Source organism: Mytilus trossulus, chromosome 6 (assembly GCF_036588685.1).
Source record: "Mytilus trossulus isolate FHL-02 chromosome 6, PNRI_Mtr1.1.1.hap1, whole genome shotgun sequence".
Taxonomy (NCBI): Eukaryota; Metazoa; Mollusca; class Bivalvia; order Mytilida; family Mytilidae; genus Mytilus; species Mytilus trossulus.
This window is the reverse complement of record NC_086378.1, coordinates 5,513,074-5,535,119: the sequence shown is the minus strand read 5'-3', so window position 1 is coordinate 5,535,119 and position 22,046 is coordinate 5,513,074. Positions and strand designations below refer to the sequence as shown.

The following is a 22,046-nucleotide window of genomic DNA, read 5'->3' as shown; positions in this document are numbered from 1 at the left end:
GATATTAAAATTATTTTGGTACAGCTTTCAAATTGTTTTTAATTTTACATTTTAGAAACTATGGAATGTCAAGGACAGAACTGTCCATCTGTCGGAGCAGGGAAGGCGCCATCTACTTATCAAGTTTCCATGGTAACATTTATGTTTGGACTCATTATTAGCTTCAGTATCAATAAGTGCTTCCAAAGGTGAAATTTTGTTGGAAATATACTTCATTAAACATTCCATGTAAAATGAAAAAAAATCATGTGATAATTACCAAATGTTAAAAAGCAATTAATTTTTCTTGTAAATAATTACATTGAAGTTTATTTACACATGTATATATTCATCAAATTTGTGCCATATATCATTTGTGTAGTTATCTCCCTTTGATAAATGATTAATCTTTAAAGAACCAGTACAATTTTTGACAACATTATCAATGAAGCCCAAAGTTTAAGAAAAAAACTTTTGTAAAATGACTCTGGTAAATTTTGACTGTTCTTTCAAACGTCATAAACATCATAAAAAAGTATATATTTTGTTTTTTCTCGCTGTGTAAAGTAATGCCCATTGGCACTCGTTATACATATTCTATTCAAATTGGTGTTTTTTTATTGGCTTCCATGTTGGAATACAAACTGGGAAGTGATTATTATTTGACTAACCAAATTTAACATCATAAGTATGTACAAGCTGATGAAAGATTCTTACTAATTCATTTGGATTGAAGTAAACCAAACTTCTGTGTCGTTTGGTCTCTTTTCACATTAAAAAAAAGTGCTAAAATATATATAGGTCTGTGTTTTTATTGATATACAAATTCGTGAAAACAGAATCTCTTTTTTTCTTCGAAGAAATTTATGACAATCAATGATTAAATTTTCCAAATGATGGAAGAAATGAACAAAAATTTAGGGCTTACTTTTGTGATGCATTGATTATAAAAAAAAGCTAGAGGTTTCAGATATTGTGAAGGAAAAGTTTGCTACCCTTAAATATTAAAAAAAAACCACTGCATTTATATGTATGAAAATGTTTTATGTTCATAATTTAATGAATTACATTTGTACCACATTTTATTGATTAATTTGTTATCATATGTACTTTTATACTTTTGATGTAATATTTTTGTACAATTGTATACTATGTAATATATGTACAGATTTACTGTAATCATTTCATATTTATTATTATGAATTTGTAGTTATTGTGAAGACACAATCTTCTGAAATAATTTTTGAATCTCTAAGCTCTACTTGTTCTATCAGTCTTACATATATATATTTTTCAATTAATGTATTTGTGTCTTTTTCATGTGTTACTTTTTATAAATTTACTTAAAGCATAATATACAGTTTTCCAATTGAGATTTGTTTTTTAATAGACCCTTTATCCTGTATCTCTACATGATTTAATCAAATATTAGCTGACATAATTTGATATATCTTGTATCCAAAGGGAAATAATATCCAAAAGAAAGACTAACTATCTCATATATAGTTTATAAAAAGTTTGCCCAACCTGTATCCTGTAGTATGGTAATTTCATTTATTTTTAGTTACCCTTATTGAGTATCAATTCCATTGGGTCAGTTATGCATAGAATGTAGGTTAGATGATATTGTAATATATATGGTCAACTCTATAGAAGTAGAGGAGTTGAGAATCATTGTATTAATAGTCCACTCTCGTCATGTTGAATCACTTTGGACCAGAGAAATTAATGTGAATCAAGCCAAAATTTGGAGATATTAGGTAGTAAATATGTATACTTATTACTTTTTGGTCCAAACACTCTGTTGGTGTAACCAGAATTTTTACTTAAATGTGTTTGTTATTAACTTGATGGACTATATCCCTTATCTGTTTTTGTTTTTAACTGATCATATTTAACCACACTTGTTCTTGTGCACCTTGTATCATATAGGTGATGAACAGGTCGGCATTTGTTTTGTGCCACCTTTTTACCTTTCTGTATGCTATAATGTTTCTGGTACTATTCAATAGGGAAACATCTTATTTGAGCAAAAGTTAAAAGAGGAAGTTAGTTGTTGAACATTATTTTATTAGGTAAAATATTGTAAATAGCATTAATGTTTGGAGCTTCCATCATAAAAAAAAACATAGTGAGAATCACAAACATGTGAAAACTGACAACATCTCTGAAAACATGTTTGCTGTTACAAAACAAACTTGAACATAAACTTGTGATCAAGCTTTTCACATTTTTATTTTGTTTGTAAAACAATTAGAAGATGGAAATTAAAATTTCTCATGATACTTTTGATTTTTAAGTGTATCCAAGACTTCTAGCAGGTACCCAGATTCATGTTTATTTATTTAGAACCTACACATTGTATTGATTTCTTTAACTTTGTTTTTGTTTACTTTATTCAATGTTATACTTTTTCACAATTATACTCAAGGAGTGAAAGAACTTCATATCGTTTGAACCTGAATACAAGGGATTTGTTTTTTTATAATGAACAGTGTTATGGTCAGATTTTGAGAAAATATATGAGTGTTATGATTTGGATTGTATTTCATAATCCTAAAACAAGATATGTTGTATTATAAATCATTTTGGCATTGTCTGACGAAGAAGTAGACGGCAGGTAATTAAAATCCTACTTTCAGATTTAATTCATTATTTTCAATCTATGACAATAAATAGTAGAACAATTAAAATACATTTACTTTTGATATCTTTTTTTTTACACTCTTTGAAACCTGATAACCTTACAACAAAATGAATTCAAGAAGCACTGTTGATGGCATTTAATAATATATGTATTTGCATTATTTTTAAGCAGTTTCATCTAACAACAGATATATTTTGTTGTCTTTACTTGTTCTACTTTTAGTTTTTTTGTAATCAATTGGAATTAGTTTAACTAGAGTTGTATTACACAAGCCAGTTTTACAATTAGGTATTGTAGATATAATCTTTCTTGTTATGGATGATTGATTATGACCTTATAAATCTGACAGTCACCTATTGTTGCCTTGAATTATGTCTATGCATTTTGCCTCGTTTTAAAACTTTGAACCTAAATACCGTTGTGTTTTGAATATCAGTAAAAACAATTCTTCATAACCTTCACCACTATTTAACCTAAGCAGGACTGTCAATAACGGTGAACATAATTTGCAACATCCATAATGGTCTAAAACTATGAATTTGTAATGTCTAATAACACTGGTTGATTAATAGAATAAACTGAAATCATTAAAAGTCTGAAATTAAAATACTTAACATTTTTACTTTTCTATAGATCTTGAGCAAAGCAGGTTCATTTGAATGTCTACTTTATTCTAAAATACTCATTTTCTGAGATTTTGTTGTATCAGTCAATTCTCAATTAGACTATTTAGAAATTATGAATGAGATTGTTTCAATTTATATGAAATAAGTTAATATTATGAAATAAAATTTGTATAAATTGAATTGTTTTGTTTATCATTTCAAATTAGATACTTTGATAAAAAAAGTAATTGAATGCAAAATGGATGAAAAGGAACTAAGTATGTATAAGGTAATGTACAGGTACAATTGACACCATGTTCAACTACATAAGCTCTAAAAAGACATTTGATTATCTTAAAGTTGAAAAGTCCTATGCTAGAATAAATATCCGGTTCAATCAGTAAAATTGACCATCAACTTGTAGCTAGGTTGAATTGCATCTGCTACCAGGCAAGATTATTGTACAGTCTCTGTATAATCTCTCTTCCTCAAGCCTGCTCCACCTAACACAAACACTTCTACATTTCAATCCAAAGAAAATAACTGATATGGCTAACTCACTGCCTGTTAGAAAGAAAGTAAATCCGCAAATACAACGAACTCCAATGAAAATTCAAAATTGAAATTCTCTTAACAAATGGCAAAATCAAAAGCTGAAACACATCAAACGAATGGAAAACAACTCATATTCCTAGTATAGCCATTTCCGATAAACCTCTCACTTGTCACAGTCACATCAAATTTCGTTGTATTGTTAAAACAAACATACATGATTAGTAAACATGTCTTAATCTTAATCACTATAAAAACAAACAAATTTGTCATCAAAGAAAAATCAAAATACCTCATATACAAAAGCACATAAGCAAAAATGAATGACAAGAAGACAAAAAATGACCACAGCACAACATCACAATGGCGGGATGCATATGTATCGAGCCACACCACTAAAAACCAAACATTGACTACAGTAAAAGTCAATGACTTTCCAATAATGATATAAAAACACTTTAATTGTCCGCATCACACTAGCCCAAGAAGATCCCACCATAGAATAGAATCGCAGTGATTGCGGTATGGTTGTCTAGAATATTCACTATTTGTATTTCTTGATAGAGTTAAAAAAACTGAGACATAGATATGGTGTTTTAGGCGGCGGGGACGTCAACAATGTATTTGTTTGTGGTCGGGTATAATTTGAGGTGAACCACAAGTTGTAGGTCAATCATGTTTGGTATGCAATTGTATAAGCATTGGCACATTTCATTTCCATGGAGATACTTTGGCCTTGCTCCCTCACTCAAGGTCTATTGACTTTGAAGCTTTTGCTTATTTGACATTATTAGTTTGTGAATACTGTGGATTCAGAATTATTCGTTGGATACCAATTTTCGTGGGTTCGTGACTACAGTTGAACATCGAATTCAAATTTTCAAAAAAATAGAGAGACATATTTCTGTGATACCAGTGGGGTTCGTGTTGTTTATTCTTTAGTTTTCTATGTTGTGTCATGTGTACTATTGTTTTTCTGTTTGTCTTTTTCATTTTTAGCCATGGCGTTGTCAGTTTGTTTTAGATTTACGAGTTTGACTGTCCCTTTGGTATCTTTCGTCCCTCTTTTATTCATATTTGTAACATGCCACGACCTTACCATGATCCTGATAATATGTTGTCACCTTTTGGCTACGACAGTAATACGTTCTAGTTACAATCACGCTGTTGCCAAGGTGGGAGAAATTGATAATTTCAAAATTAAAATCGTCTCGTTTGTCATAGTTTATGTTACTCAGATAACTGTTTATGTCAAATTCGAGGTAAAAGTCTGAAAATGAGGCGGAGTAACCCATTTACCAATACTAAATAAGTCTGGAATATACATTTCCAACTTATTTGGTATGCAAGAGCTTGTATCTCTTACTTAGACTTTGTGAAACGTCACCAGGGTCTGAGGAGGAAATTGTTGAACCAGGGGTATGTCAAAGAACGTCTCTTTCTTTAAAAAAGAAAATAATTATCGGAAGATACCAAGACCTTGTTGATAAATATTCTGTATCAACTTCAAAAATAATACACGATGGTCTTGAAGTATAGATTCTGCGTACTGACGTTGTTTATAATCTCGATAACGTGTTATAGTTTTTTGTTATTTGTCTTTATTTATATTACTTTTACTGTTTTGTCTGTTTTTAATCACAGCCTTCATTTATTAGATTTGATTTTGTTCAACGTAATCAGCACGATATTATACGTTTGAAGTTAGATTCAAAACAAACCGGACATAGCTTTATAATAGAGTTAATTGCTACCTTAGTTTGCTATTAATTAGTATTGAAATGTGTATTGTTATTAAATGCAATATCAGTATTTAGTTCAAATATAATCTTAAATCAATCCTAATTCTATCTTATTCATTCAAATGTGACGTCATTTTTCATTATTTGATAATCTGTTTTACATATTCAAATGACGTCATTTTTTTTATCATTTTTTTACCATTTCAAATATGACGTCACTTTACGTTGAGGTTTAAACTTATTCGGATGTGTCTACTTTTTGTGTTGCAAATGTCTGGTTATGTAATGTATTTCAGTAGTTTTCTGTAATTAGTTTATGCTTCAGTCTTATCATGTACATCTTTTGTATAGTCATTTTATAAAATTTACTGTTTGCAAAAGTATAAATCATTCTAAACAATAGGGATGTTCTGGTATCTAACAGAAAACCTAGGACTTTTTTGGCACTACTTTTTTGATCTTTTGGTTCTCGATGCTGTTCAACTTTGTACTTGTTTCGGCTTTCAAACTTTTGTATCTGGGCGTCACTAGTAGGTCTTGTGTAGACAAAATGCACTTCTGGTGTATTAAAATTTTGAACTTGTTGCCTTTTGTTGGCTGTTGTTCGTGTGTTTCGTTGTCAATTGTGTTCTCCAATTTATTTTTATTGTAGTCCTGTGGTGTTGTGTTGTCATTTTGATGTAATATTTCACATGGCAATAAAAGCGGGAGGTTTGGCATGCCGCAAAACCAGGTTCAACCCAACATTTTTTCCTTTAAAAATGTCCTGTACCAAGTCAAGACTATGGCCATTGTTATATTATAGTTCGTTTCTGTGTGTATCAGCGGTATACTACTGTTGCCTTTATTTGTTGATATCTATTTTACGTCACTCTAGTGAGAAGTTGTCAGTCTGTGTCAATATTGAGAAAAAGATCAAAGTATGAAACAGTCCTTCGTTGTTTATATATATTTTAATTCGATGCGACTGTCATACAAATGAGAAGTTTTACGCTATGTTACCTGGTTCAATTCACCATTTTCTATATTTGAAAATGCCTGTACCAAGTCAGGAATATGACAGTCGCTGTCCATTCCATTCGGTTGATGTGTTTTATCATTTAATTTTGCCGTTTTTAATTTTAAATGTTCCTCGGAGTTCAGTATTTTTGTGAATTTACTTCTTTCTAGTATATTTTTTGATTCACTGAGATGTACGTATTGACTTAGATATTGGATATTCAGTGATATGACACCATCAATATATCTGAAGGTAAAATTAAAGAATTTCTCAAGGGTTCTTTTACATTTTGTCTTAATGATGATTCTAAAAGAGTTCTGCTTCATACGAGTACAAACACTGATCGACCAATTGGCATGCACAATAAGAACCCATAGGAATAACGCAGTCTGTTGATTTTTTTTCTCTATAATGCGAACCTTCTTTGAAACAATCGAATGGTCAGACTTAATAAAAGAGGGACGAAAGATACCAAAGGGACAGTCAAACTCATAAATCGAAAAAAAACCTGACAATGACAAGGCTAAAAAAAAAAAGACAAACATCTTCTTTTTTATAAACAGACAAACAATAGTACACATGACACTACATAGAAAACTAAGGAATAAACGACACGAGCCCTTAATAAAATGCTTCTAATGAAATTTGTTGTTATAACGATCATAAATATTATACCGATGGTCATTCATTCTAAAATGTTTTTTTCCCGATTTTCCCCGTCAGATATCAGTGCAGAGATTGTTATGCAATACCGTACACAATATTGAAAGCAGTACAATTCAAATGGTGGTCTGTGTGTATTGTAACTTTTGGTGGTCGAGTTACTCTGAAAGTAGTTTTCAGATATTTGTATATCACATGTTCTTCAATTTGTACGGTTAAATTTTGAAATGGAGCAATAAGGTTAGTTAAATCTAAAATATCTTATCAGAGCAGAGCCGAATATAAACAAAGTTGTCTGAATTTTCCTAGAACATTAAAAAATCAGAAGACTCCACATGTGTTGTTTTCATTACATTTTTTAAGATGATTCTTGAAACACCTGATATGATCGGTGTTGTAGTGTAATTAACAAATTCCGATCGACATCTTTTTATGTTGGGCGACGTATACTCATGCTGTTAATAGGCTACAAGAATCATTGGGGACAGCACTGCAAAGGAGTAGGGGGCCTAAAAAGCCGGTTTTGACCCAAGAACAAATAAAATACTAGATAAACTGTTGCAAAGTGGCACATAATGTTTGAGAATAAATAGGGTCAAGAAATATAAATGAAAAACATAAATATATTTATCTGATGACATAACAATCAAGTCTTTATAAGTACCCTTTTCATAAATAAAGGCAATAGTAGTATACCGCGGTTCAAAACTCATAAATCTATGGACAAAAAACACAATCGGGGTAAATAAACTCATCATAGATACCAGGACTAAATTTAGTATATACGCCAGACGCGTTTCGTCTACAAAAGACTCATCAGTGACGCTCGTTTTGAAACTGAAGGGAACGCATTAGATATAAAAGGAGAACAACGACACAACATAAAAATGTAACACTCACAGAAACGGACTAAGCATTAGATAAAATCCTATGAGAATAACAATATAACATCAAAACCAAATACATGAATTTGGGATAGATAAGAACAATGACACGTCTTATAGTAATGTGAATTCACACTCAAAAATAAGAGAACAAAACCCGCAGAATTTATGCAGTTATTCATCGTTATTTACAGTGTGGAATATCCTGCGCAGCCACGAAACAACAAAATAATTTCAGGGAAGCTTTATCATAACTATTGACATACTCTTACCATATATAAAGTTGTTTCTCTGGTGTGCACATACGTGAATTTGATGAAAAACATGGAAAATCAAGATTTTTTTCAAAATTTGGAAATTTAGTCATGGTTTGTTGCCATGGTAACTAGTTCATTGGGAAATTTGTTTTTAATTTCTGAATACCTTGTTCCTTAGTCTAGTTTGACAAAATTATGAATATGTGTGAAATTTTATTTATTTGCGGTAACGTATGGGCCACATATTTAATTTTTCCGTATTTTGCTGATAGATAAACTTATTCTTTATTACTTTTTATTAAAGAAATACACAGTCTTAGATTTAGAAAGATGTGGTGTGAGTCCCAATGAGACAACTCTCCATCCAAACAACAATTTAAAAAAATTAAACCATTATAAGTCAATGTACGGCCTTCAACACGGAGCCTTGGCTCACACCGAACAACTAGCTATAAAGGGCCCCAATAATTACTAGTTTAAAACCATTCAAACGGGAAAACCAACGGTCTAATCTATATAAAAAAAAACGAAAAACGAAAAACACGTATTATTTACATAAACGACAACTACTGTACATTAGATTGTATGTTATAGTTTATATTTTTGTTTACAGTAAACATTTACAGACAGTCTTGATTTACTCCCCATTTTACCATGATAAATGATTTAACAGTTTTAAATTGTATTGAAACATACACAAATGGTAAATCTGGAAGACAAATAAATACATGTAGCAACTTAAGATTTTTTAAAAGATTCTTTTAATCTTTTAATTCAATACTATACTTTAACACTGACATCAGTAATCGCAGGCGAGACACAGGGTTCAGCAGAACCCAGTCCGAATTTCTTCTCTTGTTTTAGTACAACATCTTTTATATAAAAGTATGGATTTCCATAAAATTATACTACAAAGTTCTATACCTAAAAAGGAAGGTTGGATTGGTTTTGGAATTATGGCTCAAACCGTTTAGAATAGGGACCAGCAAAATTGTTCGTCCTACTATTTTGAGTCTTTTGTTGACGAAACGTGCAAATGGTATACTTACACCTATGAACCTGGTATCTTTGGCAACTTTTCCCTGTTTTAAATGAAATTAAAAAAATAAAATAAAAAGAATAATAATGATGATGGTACATCCGATAATATGGTTACTGGCATATCTTAATATTTCTTAAAATCCTAGGATACTTTTAAACAGAAAGGGTTTTAATTAATACCCAAAAAACTTTTAAATAATTTGTCAAAATGTAGTTATTGTCAAATTATTAATAAAAAGAGTCAACGTGCTTTTGTGCACTCTACAGATTGTGTAAAATTGTCAGATTTTGTATAGATTATGGACGGAAAACCAAATTTTGTGTAATAAGCAGAAAATTGCACCATTGAATATTTTAAGATACAATCAGGTACGATAGCTCTTGTAATATGCAACATGAAAAAGTGAAATACAACACATTCTATAAAAAAGTTAATTTATCTTAGTTATCATCCGTTAAATCTGAGTTATCTAGCTGACCTTATGTGACAAAAATGAAAAAAATATATGAATTAGATAAAGTTGTTAAATACAACAGTAAAGATAATAACACATATATTTTTCTATATCAACAAGAAAATTCTTACTAATAAATTACATACAACTCTCGAAATCTGCACGTTTCATTAAAATTCTAGCCCGATTCAGTGTTAAAATCCAAAATGGAGGAAGACACCCAGCTGCCTTAAACATGTCGCTGTTCCATGATCGTAAAGGTCTTATCTTTTAAAGTTTTTTTTTAAAGTTTGCGGGTTCTAATTAGTTATCAAAAGTACCAGGATTATAATTTTATACGCCAGACGCGCGTTTCGTCTACATAAGACTCAGCAGTGACGCTCAGATCAAAATAGTTAAAAAGCCAAATAAATACAAAGTTGAAGAGCATTGAGGATCCGAAATTCCAAAAAGTTGTGCCAAATACGGCTAAGGTAATCTACTCCTGGGGTAAGAAAATCCTTAGTATTTCGAAAAATTCAAAGTTTTGTAAACAGAAAATTTATAAAAATGACCATATAATTGATATTCATGTCAACACCGAAGTGCTGACGACTACTGGGCTGGTGATACCCTCGGGGACGAAACGTCCCCAGCAGTGGCATAGACCCAGTGGTGTAAATAGTTATCAAAAGAAGAAGCTTTTTGAATATTGCAATATCAACATTTTTTTTGTTAAAACATTATTGAATTTTGTCAAAGTACAGAATGCCACTTTCAATATTGGTTCTGGATTTCAAATAAAAAAAGACATGTTATGAGGAATAGAAATTTCGAACAAACTGATGTTAGCAATAGTTCTAAATATATTATTTCAACTAAACTTGTTTTTTTATCATCAGACATAACTGGTGTAAATGTTAGGATTCCATGTGCATTTATGATAGAAATGAGATATACATTGTTTATGTGTTTGCCGTTCATTTTCTTGAACATAAATAAGTCCGTTAGTTTTCTTGTTTGAATTGTTTTACATTGTCATTTCAGGGCCTTTTATAGCTGACTAAACGGTATGGGCTAAGCTCATTGTTGAAGGCTGTACGATGACCTGTAGTTGTTAATTTCTGTGTCATGTTGGTCTCTTGTGAAGGGTTGTCGCATTGCCAACCATACCACAACTTCTTCTTTTCAGATACAGAAGCATTTTTTTTAATTTTACCGTTAATGCTATTTCTTCCACACAGTACGTGTGCTCGTGTACTTTTATCAGAGATGTTTAGTAACCTATATACAGCCCGTAACAGAGAAGTGATCGAATTGATGTTTCTTTACCGTCAAAATTAGCTACGTTATCGACAAACTTAATTGAGTAGTGACCGAACTATTTGTACTTTAACGTTAAAAAGATTGACAATGCTGACAAACTTTTATGTGTCGATAATCAAGTTTAATACCGATAATATTGAAAATAATAATAATAATATGAAACAAAATATGTCCATGCACCATTTCGTTTGGGCGAAAAGTAGTCATTTCTTCAAAGTCAGAACAGAAAAAAAGATTTATGGAAGGACGTCTTGATAGTATTATTTTCTTTACAATTTTACCCAAAACTAAAAGAAATATACTGGTAAACAATTAAAAAGGTGTTTGATAGGAATGAAGTCCTTTATTTTTTCGGACTACAATGTGTACCGTATGTGTGATGGATTTGAATTCAATCAATAACTTTGAAATGTTTACTCATATGTATACACAAAAGGGAGGACTGGTATTTGTACTTGTAGTAAAAATCAGTAAAAATAAATGTTCTCCAAAATATACCATAGCCAGGACCTGACAGATTTTAGAAGTGGACAAATGAAAATCGTCCAGAAAACTGCGCTTGTTGTCATTTTGAGGGATCATGCAACATTTCACCTATTACCTATTATCAACAAAGGTTTTCAATTACTAAAAAAAGTTCTAAAAGATAATTTCAAATCAGAGTTAACATATTGACTTCCTTATAAACAGTCGAATTTATCATAGGTTACACAAAGCTGGTTCTTAAAACGTTTGTATCAGGGAAAACATTTTTCGATTTTTCAAACATGGAGGGGAAACGGAATTCCGATATATATTCACATATAATATTCCGTATTTCTGATTTTTTGTTCGATAGCGCAAATTATACGACTTTATTATGACTACGTGAGCTTGTGCCATTTATTTTTGCTGGTCTTTAGGAAGACAATTTACAATTATGCATTGAACGGTAACACTTATACATAACCTTAAAATTCTGTTTGGAAACTAACATAAATTCCCAATATATAAGTATACATGTATGAATTTACCTATATTATATGTCTTGTACATGATTCGATTTTGTAGATTTAACTACCGCATAGAAAAAGTATCATGGATTTCGAGGCTTTCATATTCGAGGTTTTAAATTCTACCCTTGTTGAAAACCTGTGGAGACCTCTTCAGTTCCTATTATCTTTTCCATTTTTTTCATATTTTTTCCCTGTTTGTCTCTGTTGTCTTGATTGTTGGAACGATTAGTGGTATCTAACAATATTAACGAAAACTTTCTGAGAATTATGAATATTTCTTCTCTGTCAAATATGGATCATTACAAATGATAAGAAATGCCGTACGTCACATAGAGGTTTAAATTTCAAATATTCGTCTATAACTTAAGATATAGAGCAATTTTGTCTTCAACATTTCAAATGTTACAGGGAACATTTGTATTTTTTACTTCGATTTGAAGGAAATTTATTTCCGTTTTTTTCTGTGACAAAGTACAAGCATGTCGGTATTGCAACAATGTATGATTGACATAATCCCGGGGATATAATAAACAGATAGGTATGAAAAAGAAAAGATATTGGGGTATTCTGTATCAGACGAAAGAAAAACATTTACAGTGTTGAATGTCATGAACAAAGACATATGTTCGATTGAATAATGATTTCCTCGTAACAAATGATAGAAATTTCGGACATCCCGTATTTGATCCTTTACCGTAAAAATGAAAATGCAAATGACAGAGGTTGATTATAAAAAATCTTTTACTGTGTTAAAAAAACTTCGACTGAAATAATGAAAACTTACACGTTAGGCATGAAATATTTAGTCGATGAAGAAGATTAAATAATGTCACTTCTGAAATAAGTTTGTCGAGAACGTAACTTTTTGTGACGGTAAAGAAACGCGAATTCGATCACTTCTCTGTTACGGGCTGTAGCTGATATGTTTTGTAATGGCTGTATCGTTAGTGGAAGATAATATCAGAAAGATTACCGGATGTACGCAGAAAATTGACGAAATGAATTTGAAAATTACAACATATTAATGTGTGAAAATTGAATGTATAACATTAAATGGAGACATAAAGTTTTAAAACTAATATACTGTAAAAAGATAAATAAATCAAAATTTTAGAATATAAGGCAGCAACCATTTGCTTTTTTGGGTGGGGGGGGGGACAAGTTTTGCGACAAGTTGAAAACAATTTTTTTCCTTTAATTTTAGCATTACATATAGTGGCAGCTGAGGGTGAAACAAACATTTTTTTCTTCTCAGAATCAAAAACAAATGATTTTTTTCTCCAAAAACTGGGGAAAAAAATCCATAGCCCCCCCCCCCCCCCCCCGCCCGAAAATCAAATGGTTGCTGCCTAAGTTTTTCCCCCACGTATTGGTGCATATTCCTTATAAGCGTTATTTGCAGTAGGTATAATAAGTATCATGCACTCTGATGATAAATGTGAGTGAAATGTTCTCAATGTTATTACAGAAACCATAATTGAAAAATGTCTCGTTTATAGCAATGCATTTGATAATTATGAGAAATAAGTTTTGTAGGAGAAGATGTTTATCACTGTAACGGCCATGACAGTTATATGAGAAAAGTATGCTCTTTTGAAACAATTCATGCGTTAATTAGGTCAAAGTATGGCAACAAAAATAGATAGTATAACGAGAAAAACAACCGTGGTTAAATGTATGTAGGATCAAGGTGATTTATACCAATGAAACTGTCAACTCCCCATTTCATATTGCAATATTCAAAAAGCTTTTTCTCGAGGATTAGACACACCAGCAAGCTATCCTAAATGTCATTTCAAATGATGTCCCCTGGAACCTTTCTGCGTACTACCCATACCAGAGGGCCTTATGAAGGCCCAATTCCATGAAAAAGGGTCTCAAGTAAATGAACAACTCCAAGAAATCTTTTTACCTCAATTGAAGGTGAACAATTATGATTTTCGATGTATAAGATTATTCTTGTATTGTTCCGGCTTGCCTTCTTTTATTTAACAATTTTATCATTCTTCTAACACTAAATCTATATAGAATTGGTTTGCTGTCCTTCTGTGGCAAAACTTACACTAGAGGTTTTATGCATGTGAAACATGAAAAATTTAATGTCTCCAAAGTGAGCTTTGGTTGGTTTAATGAAGATCCTATTTTTTTTTAAACAAGGGCAAATATGCTGTAAAAATAAAAAAAAAGTAATATTGGATTAAAAACTCATTAAAATATCAGACTTATAATTTGCATTTAATCTTACATTTTGTCTACACAATAATCATGTAGGGTAGACATCATCATTAGGGTGTTCATGCACTACCGTTTGTACTTTTAAAATCAGGTGACTTGCATCGTTCATAAGTGGCTTATATTGACCTAGATAACTGAAACACATCACCAATAGAAAAAGACCAAATGTTGTTTACCTGTTACATCATGTACATGGAGCAGTATTTAAACTGGGATCTAGGCTTGTAACTGAACAGATGATTAAAGATGGTGAATGTGTTATATTTCGTCTTTCTTTCATCACTGCTGTATATAGGTAAGTATATTCTTATTTTCTTACAATTTTTCAAATTATTAGAATCATGGGATAATTTCAAAAGAGTCAAATTTTCATAAACCTAGGAGAAACATTTATGTATGAAAACAAAAAGAGAACGACAGCATTTTTTTTATCATGCATTAAACCCTAAACTTAAATTACTAATCCAATATATAGGATGGAAAGGAACTAAATTGTGTATTCCGCCTAGGCTCATTGATATTTAAATGACTGCAAAATGTTTATGGTCGTATAAATATATGACGTCGTCTTTGTCTGCGTCGTCGTCGTCCTCGTCTTCAGAAAGCATCAAGATTCTAGACAATAACTTAAGGATAAGTGTCTTGATCCTTATGAAATTGAACGTTTAGGTTGGAATTGAATTTAGGGGTTATTGTTTTATTTTTTAAGGAACATGCATTTTCTTTTCGAAAAAGAAAGACGAAGCGATCTGTGTCAGCGGTGTTAATATCTCGATTCAGTCTGTGATTCGAGTTATTCAGTCATCAATAACTTTGAATATCCTTCCTGGAATTTTATGAAATTTCGACAGAAGCTTGTCTATGGACAACATATAGCATGCATAGTATCAAGAATAAAATTTTGAAAAATGAATATTTTCATTTTTTGGTATTTAACTCATAAATGGACTTTTTATCACAGGTTAAAAGAATTGTGAGTGTTTTTTATACGCCAACGACTTTAAGAAACGTTCGTACTTGCGGAATTCTTGGTAACGTTTCCAGATGCTTTTTATGATTAGGAAATAATGTTTGAAGCAAAATTTTGAAAATATATATATATATATTAGTTCATTTTGCAGTATTTGTCTGAAATTTGGACTAAGTTTTGTTCATAGTTTAAACTTTTACAGAAAATCTGGGAATTAAATTTATTGCTCATGGTAAATTTGTAAACCGTCTTGGATTGTTTTGAAACTTTAATCCACCATTTTCTACATAAGAAGTTCCTGTACCAAGGCAGGAATTTGACAGTTGTTTTTCATTCGTTTCATTTGAGCTTATGATTTTGCCATTTGATAAGGGACTTTCCTTTTTGAAATTTTCCAAGGAGTTCAGTATTTTTGTCATTTGTCACAGACGCTAAATCTTCAAGACACAAACTAGCATTTAAAGATTTTTTTTATAATGCTGTGTTTTACTTTAGAATGATTTTAATATTTTCCGTCTTTGAGAAAATAACATCAATAATGTGGTGCACACTGAATAACCGTCGTAGCGTGATATTTTAAAGTGTGCAAAACGTTGGTTTTTGTTATTTCATTTTCAATTGACAAAATATATGACAGTCATTTCTATAATTTCTAAATTCCATTTCAAACCCGAGTAAACGTTGATAACGTCAGGGTTACATGACAAAATTATGTCTTTGAGCTGATAAAGATAAAAACGTCAGTCAATCAGCAGAAGCGAAACTTCCAAAATTTATTTCTTTATAAATGGACCCAACATTTAAATTTCCATAAAACTTGAACACTGAACACAGTGATCACAGACGAAGCACAGGGTTCACCGGAAGCCTTTACAAATTTTCGTTCTTGTTTTTAGACAATAGCTTATATACAGGAGTATGGATCTCCATTAACATTTATTACAAAGTTCTATACCTCAAAAGGAAGCTTGGATGGCATTTTTTGGGCTATGGCTCAGCTAGTTTAGCTAGCTATAAAACCAGGTTCAATCCACCATTTTCTACATAAGAAAATGCCTGTACAAAGTCAGGAATATGACAGTTGTTATCCATTCGTTTGATGTGTTTGATGTGTTTGAACTTTTGATTTTGCCATTTGATTGGGGACTTTCCTTTTTGAATTGTCCTTGGAGTTCAGTTTTTTTTTTATTTTACTTTTTTCAAACCGTTTAGAATAGTAAACAATAAGTTCATTCGTCCTTCTGTTTTGTTTCTTTCGTGCGCCATAATCAGTCCTTTGTGTTGACGATGCATGCATGTGGCGTACTTTATTGTCTTTATTTAAAACCTGGTAACTTTGACAACTTTTACCGTTTTTGGACGAAATTCAAAAGATGAAACACAAAGAAAGCATAACGATGAAGCCTCCGTTATAATGTTTAATTGCATATATGAATATGTTTTAAATTAGCATAGACATTAAGGTGGATAAGTGGAGGGCGTGTGTCTTAATTAAAATATATAAAACATTTTAATATTTTGTCAAACTGTAGTTATTGACATACTTTAAAAGAAATATAGATAAAACGTATGTGTTTCCCGGCTTTTTTGATTCTACACATTTTGGGATTCCGCGTACATTTTGCCCAGAAATGAGGAATATAGAAGCGTATTATTTTACCCTCAATTTTATCCCTATCATACAATACATGTGCTCGTGAACTTTTATCAGAGATGTTTAGCAAAATAGTTGATATTTTTGTAATGGCTGTATCGTTAAATGAAGATGGTATCAACTAAATGAATATGTAAATTACAATATCTATGTGTGAAAATAAGATATATAACATAAAATGGAGATGTGAAGATTTTATCAGAAAGACAACCGGATGTTTGTAATAGAATGACTATACAAATATGTAAATAACATCATATTAACTTGTGGCAATCAGATGCATTAAATGGAGACATGCAATTGTAATAGAAAATTTAAGTTGCAATTTGTTTCGTATAAATATAAGAAATAATAGGTACAACCTTTAAAATAGAGATGTTTTTTCGATTGAACTGATTTTTTATGAAGAATATTGTCCAAGTTGAAAGCATCTATAGCATTCGTGTGCGAAAGAAAGTTTTAGAAAGAATTTCATTTTCTTCTCAAAGATTCCAATGAAACCGGTTTGAAAGATCTGTAACTTGCGATATCTGCGATGTTAACTGTAAATTTGTATTATCTATAGGGAGCTTCTAAAGGTCGTCCCCAAGCATGAGTTGTACAGTGCATGACGTTTTTAAAGGGTTATGAATTGAGCTTGGTGCGAATGTGGTAAATATCTAAAGGCTTTGTATAGATGGTAGCATGTTATTGATAGAACCATCATGGAGAGTATGTGATGTACAAAGAGAAACGAAAGATACTAGAGGGATAGCCAAACTCAGATTTAAACTGGCAACTCCATTGCTAAAAAAAACCCAGACAAACAATATAACAGAAGACAAAACACAGAAAACCAAGAACTTCGCAACACGAAACCCACCAAAAACTGGAGTGATCTCAGGTTCCCCGGAAGGGTAAGCAGATCCTGCTCTTCATGTTACAATGGTGAAACCCATGACTACGTTTACGTCAAGGATCAAAGTTTAAACTGGCATCTCATTAACTACATGTATGACTAGATATAATATATTTACCATCCGAATGTTCTTATCTATATTCTCGTTGACAGGGTTCCCGATAAAAATAAATCCGAGTTTGATTAAGAGATGTAGCTATCAAAGAATGTTGCTTTTTAAACCCTTTGAACAACTCTATTAAATATGGGACCATATAGTCCATGTCTGCATTGAATTAACCTGCCGTCATTGATCCAGGGACAGTTAATACATTCTGTCCATCCTCCTGGTCTGCCTGCATTTGCAAATTTTCTATTGTTACACTATTGAATAAAGTTGAGAATGGAAATTAGGAACATGTCTGAAAAAAACCCCGACCATAAAGTAAATAAAAGCCGAACTTCACCAATGTAGCGAGAAAATCCTGCCCCCGGAGGTGGTCCTTAGCTAGTTTCTAAATACAAATGTGTATTAGTCTAGTAAAAATGGAAGTTATATTAAACTTCAAAACAATCATATCAACTTACATAAAAAAATAATTTACAAAGGCAAGAGGGTCCTGACTAAGCACAAGTGCAACAATGCGGCTTAATTAAACATGTTTTATGAGATTTTTGTTTTGTTCTTATCCTGAATTTCATGAAATAAATTGAACGTTAAGCAAGCAACAAACAAAACAAATATTATATTCTATTTTATTCTTGTGTGAGTTATTCCAAACACTTTTGTTTTTCTTAAGTCACGTTTGGAATAATGGACTAGGAGAGATCGAAAGTTTTGTTTTTCAATAAAAAATACAGAATGTTAAACAAAAATCATCTTCAACTTATTTTTGCAAATACATTATCTTTTCAATAAGTAAATTCCGTCGTCTCACTTGTTCAACAGTTGAAGTGCCATACCCAAAGACATACATAATGCAGTAGTTGTCTCTACTTTTATTTAGTGGTATATCGAAGTGTATGATTTTTTCGAAGACAAGTACCTGTGCTTGTTCTAGTATTCTCTGATAATTTCAAAAAAAAAAAAAAAAAAGGAATTGCTGTATTGGTAATTAGATCAATTGGCGGATCCATAAATGGTCATTTTTCTTAGTAATTATTTATTTAGTTTTCTATGTTGTGTTCATGTGTACTTTTGTTTTTCAGACAATTTTGTTACAGTTGATTATATCGTTCTCTTGCATCAGCTGTGGAAAGGAACTTCAATGATGATGTTTTGTGTTTGTTAAAATGATTTCCCCTTAGAACCATTGTATAATATTTTTCAGTTTTTGCTGAAACACCAGAAATCGTGGATGATATTTTACCACAGGTGATAATACAAGATGAAACTGCATACCTGAATTGTTCTGTCATAAATTTACAGTCACCAAGACAGGTAAATAATCTCGAAGGCAAAACTTATTCTAAAATAATATTTAGTTATACTGACTTTTACCTAAACACTATATAGCTTTAGCAAATAAACTATTTTTTCTGTTAATTTGCTGCAATTGTTATGGGTCAATGGTTTGCGAATAGTAGATAAAATGAAGATTTAACCTAGTTAAAACAAAGAGTCTGTCTGTTACAGTGCAAGTTAAAAAGGACAATTATATGAGGAAGTGCTAATCTTTTGTAGTGTTATACATATATTCTTTTAAAGCTTTCACCTCACAAGATGATTTTGCGTCATTTTTAAAAAGAGTAAAATCACAAAAATACTGAACTCAGAGGAAAATAAGATAAAAAACAAATGGATAACAACTGTGTCATATTCCATGGTACAGACATTTTCAAATGTAAAACAAATGGTGGATAAAACCTTGGTTTAAAGCGCCATACCTCTCACGTTGTACGACAGTCTCATCAAATGAAAAGATAACTTTATCATGACAAAAAATACTTTACTTTTTTTTAGTTTTGATATTAACTTTTATATAAGCACCATTTCAACAGAACCTGTATATTTTGTAAACTTCACTCTATATATTTATTTTCCTATTTCTTATTGGAATTTATAGTTACAAAGGTTGCTGCTTGCTTCATTTTTTGCTTATCAAGCTAGATGTTTAAACTCAGAATATAAGATAGTGTAATTTCAACAAAACTTTTCAAATTATGGCAACATGAAATTTTATGGGAGAGATTTGTCATTTACATAGATTTTTTTAAAGGTTTTTAATATTGATGTTTACATTTATCTTTATCGATTTTAACAGTATTGTTTTATATTAAAACAGCTGCTTTGGGTTAAACAGACGGAATCAGTTGATTTCCAATTCCTTTCCTCAGGTGAAACTGTTTATACTGATGTTGAATATAATCCAGTAGAGTTAAGAGAAAAATATGATGTGGCGAAGTACATATCAAACAATCGTGAAATTTACCAACTGATTATTCGATCCTTAGGGCAGTATGATACAGGGAATTATACATGCCTAATCTCTCTACCAAATAAGAGTATAAAGGAATGGCCTCAGACGTCGGGGAGTTTAACTGTGCTAAGTAAGTTATAACACGGGATTTAAGTTTTTCAGGGCTTTGAGTACATCATTTCAAGAACATACATACATACATACATACATACATACATACATACATACATACATACATACATACATACATACATACATACATACATACATACATACATACATACATACAAAAACGTATCCTTCGTAAACTGAACAATCATAATTATCTTTTACGAATTGCATGTAATATTTAAAATGATAATAAAGAAAATGGGGTACACGGATGATTGACTAGAAGACAACTATATAACAGAGCCCAAATAATGTGGATTTAGGCAAATCATTATGTTCTTATGATATAGTTAGCAAAGGTACCAGGACTATAATTTAGTACGACAGACGCGCGTTTTTTCTAAGGTAATCTATAAATAAAATTACTTTAAAAGTGACAGAAAATTGTGCATTTCCCAATTTTATGATTAAGAATGATACAATTTGTTCTAACTTATTTTCAAATTTCTCTATCAATTGCAGTAAAAATGGATTACTGAACTGAGCAATTAGCTGTCAGTCCTGTAATGTAGACATAATGAAAATGAATTCTATTTAACTGTTAACAATATATATATATATATATGTTGAAAAGGAGTTGGTCCGGTTAGGACCAATTTTGACCTCAAATTTCAGGTGTATCTGACGAAAGAATTTTGCCACTTTTTAAACACCGAAGTGTATATTTTATTTCATTCAATTAGATTTTGTGAAAGATTTTAACTGATTTAGTAATTAAAAACGACCCGATTCAAGCTCAAATTTAAAAAATCTACAAAATATGCCGAAAAATGTAATTTTTCAGATGGTTTTTGTAAAAAAAGAAAGTGGCCGCTTCCGTTTCCATTCTCAACCTGTACATATGTTATGTATTATCAAATACAACTTAAATTTCAATATCAAGGATGAACACGAATGTGACTACTTTCGTTTTACACGGAAACCGTCAACAATTTAACTAAAATGCTAGAATTGTGAAGATTTCAGTAATTTAGTATGACTTAATGGTGCTAGTTCCCGATATATGTGGATATAATTATAAAAAACCCAGCTCATATTTATGTAGCAGTAGCATTCTACTGTCCAATAAATAACTAATAGTTTACATTTTAATAACTTTGTAAAACTGCTATATTTTTGGGCCAAAAAAGGGTCTTACTGAACCTACTTTGTTTGTTTTACTTGAACGGTTTACCTAAAAACTTCAGACGACACATTCGTTTTAGTGTAAAGCCAAAAACTGAACGGAAAATAATAATTTTAATTTATAACTTATTTAACACATTTTGCAGCCGCTCCTGTTGTATGGCCTTTCATCGACCAATATGAAGATCCCCAAAAAGGAAAAAATCTTACACTATTGTGTGAGGCTGACGGAAATCCAGCACCAAATATTACATGGAAAAGAAGAGATGGATCCCCACTGGCTAATAGTAGATTCAAACAACGGGTAACACAAAACAAACAAATATATTTGCTTCTCAGGAAAGCTGCTCATAATTTTTTGGCAAGGTTAGATAAAGTAAAAAATCCAACTAATTGTATGGTGACGTCAGAGAAAAATAATTTTACTTTTGACACATTGTCCATATCTTTTCTCAATTTCGTTTTTGAG

At 31.2% G+C, this 22,046-nt stretch overlaps 1 protein-coding gene across 1 annotated transcript in view; it reads left to right on the top strand.

Annotated features, from left to right (window-relative positions):
- Positions 1-22,046, top strand: part of LOC134722283 (hemicentin-2-like) — a 39,254-nt gene that overhangs the window by 6,000 nt on the left and 11,208 nt on the right. The window contains exons 7-11 of the mRNA XM_063585893.1: positions 56-189; positions 14,607-14,655; positions 19,193-19,302; positions 20,147-20,411; positions 21,724-21,881. Of these exons, the coding sequence (XP_063441963.1) occupies positions 56-189; positions 14,607-14,655; positions 19,193-19,302; positions 20,147-20,411; positions 21,724-21,881 (716 nt within the window). The remainder of the gene's footprint in view (positions 1-55; positions 190-14,606; positions 14,656-19,192; positions 19,303-20,146; positions 20,412-21,723; positions 21,882-22,046) is intronic.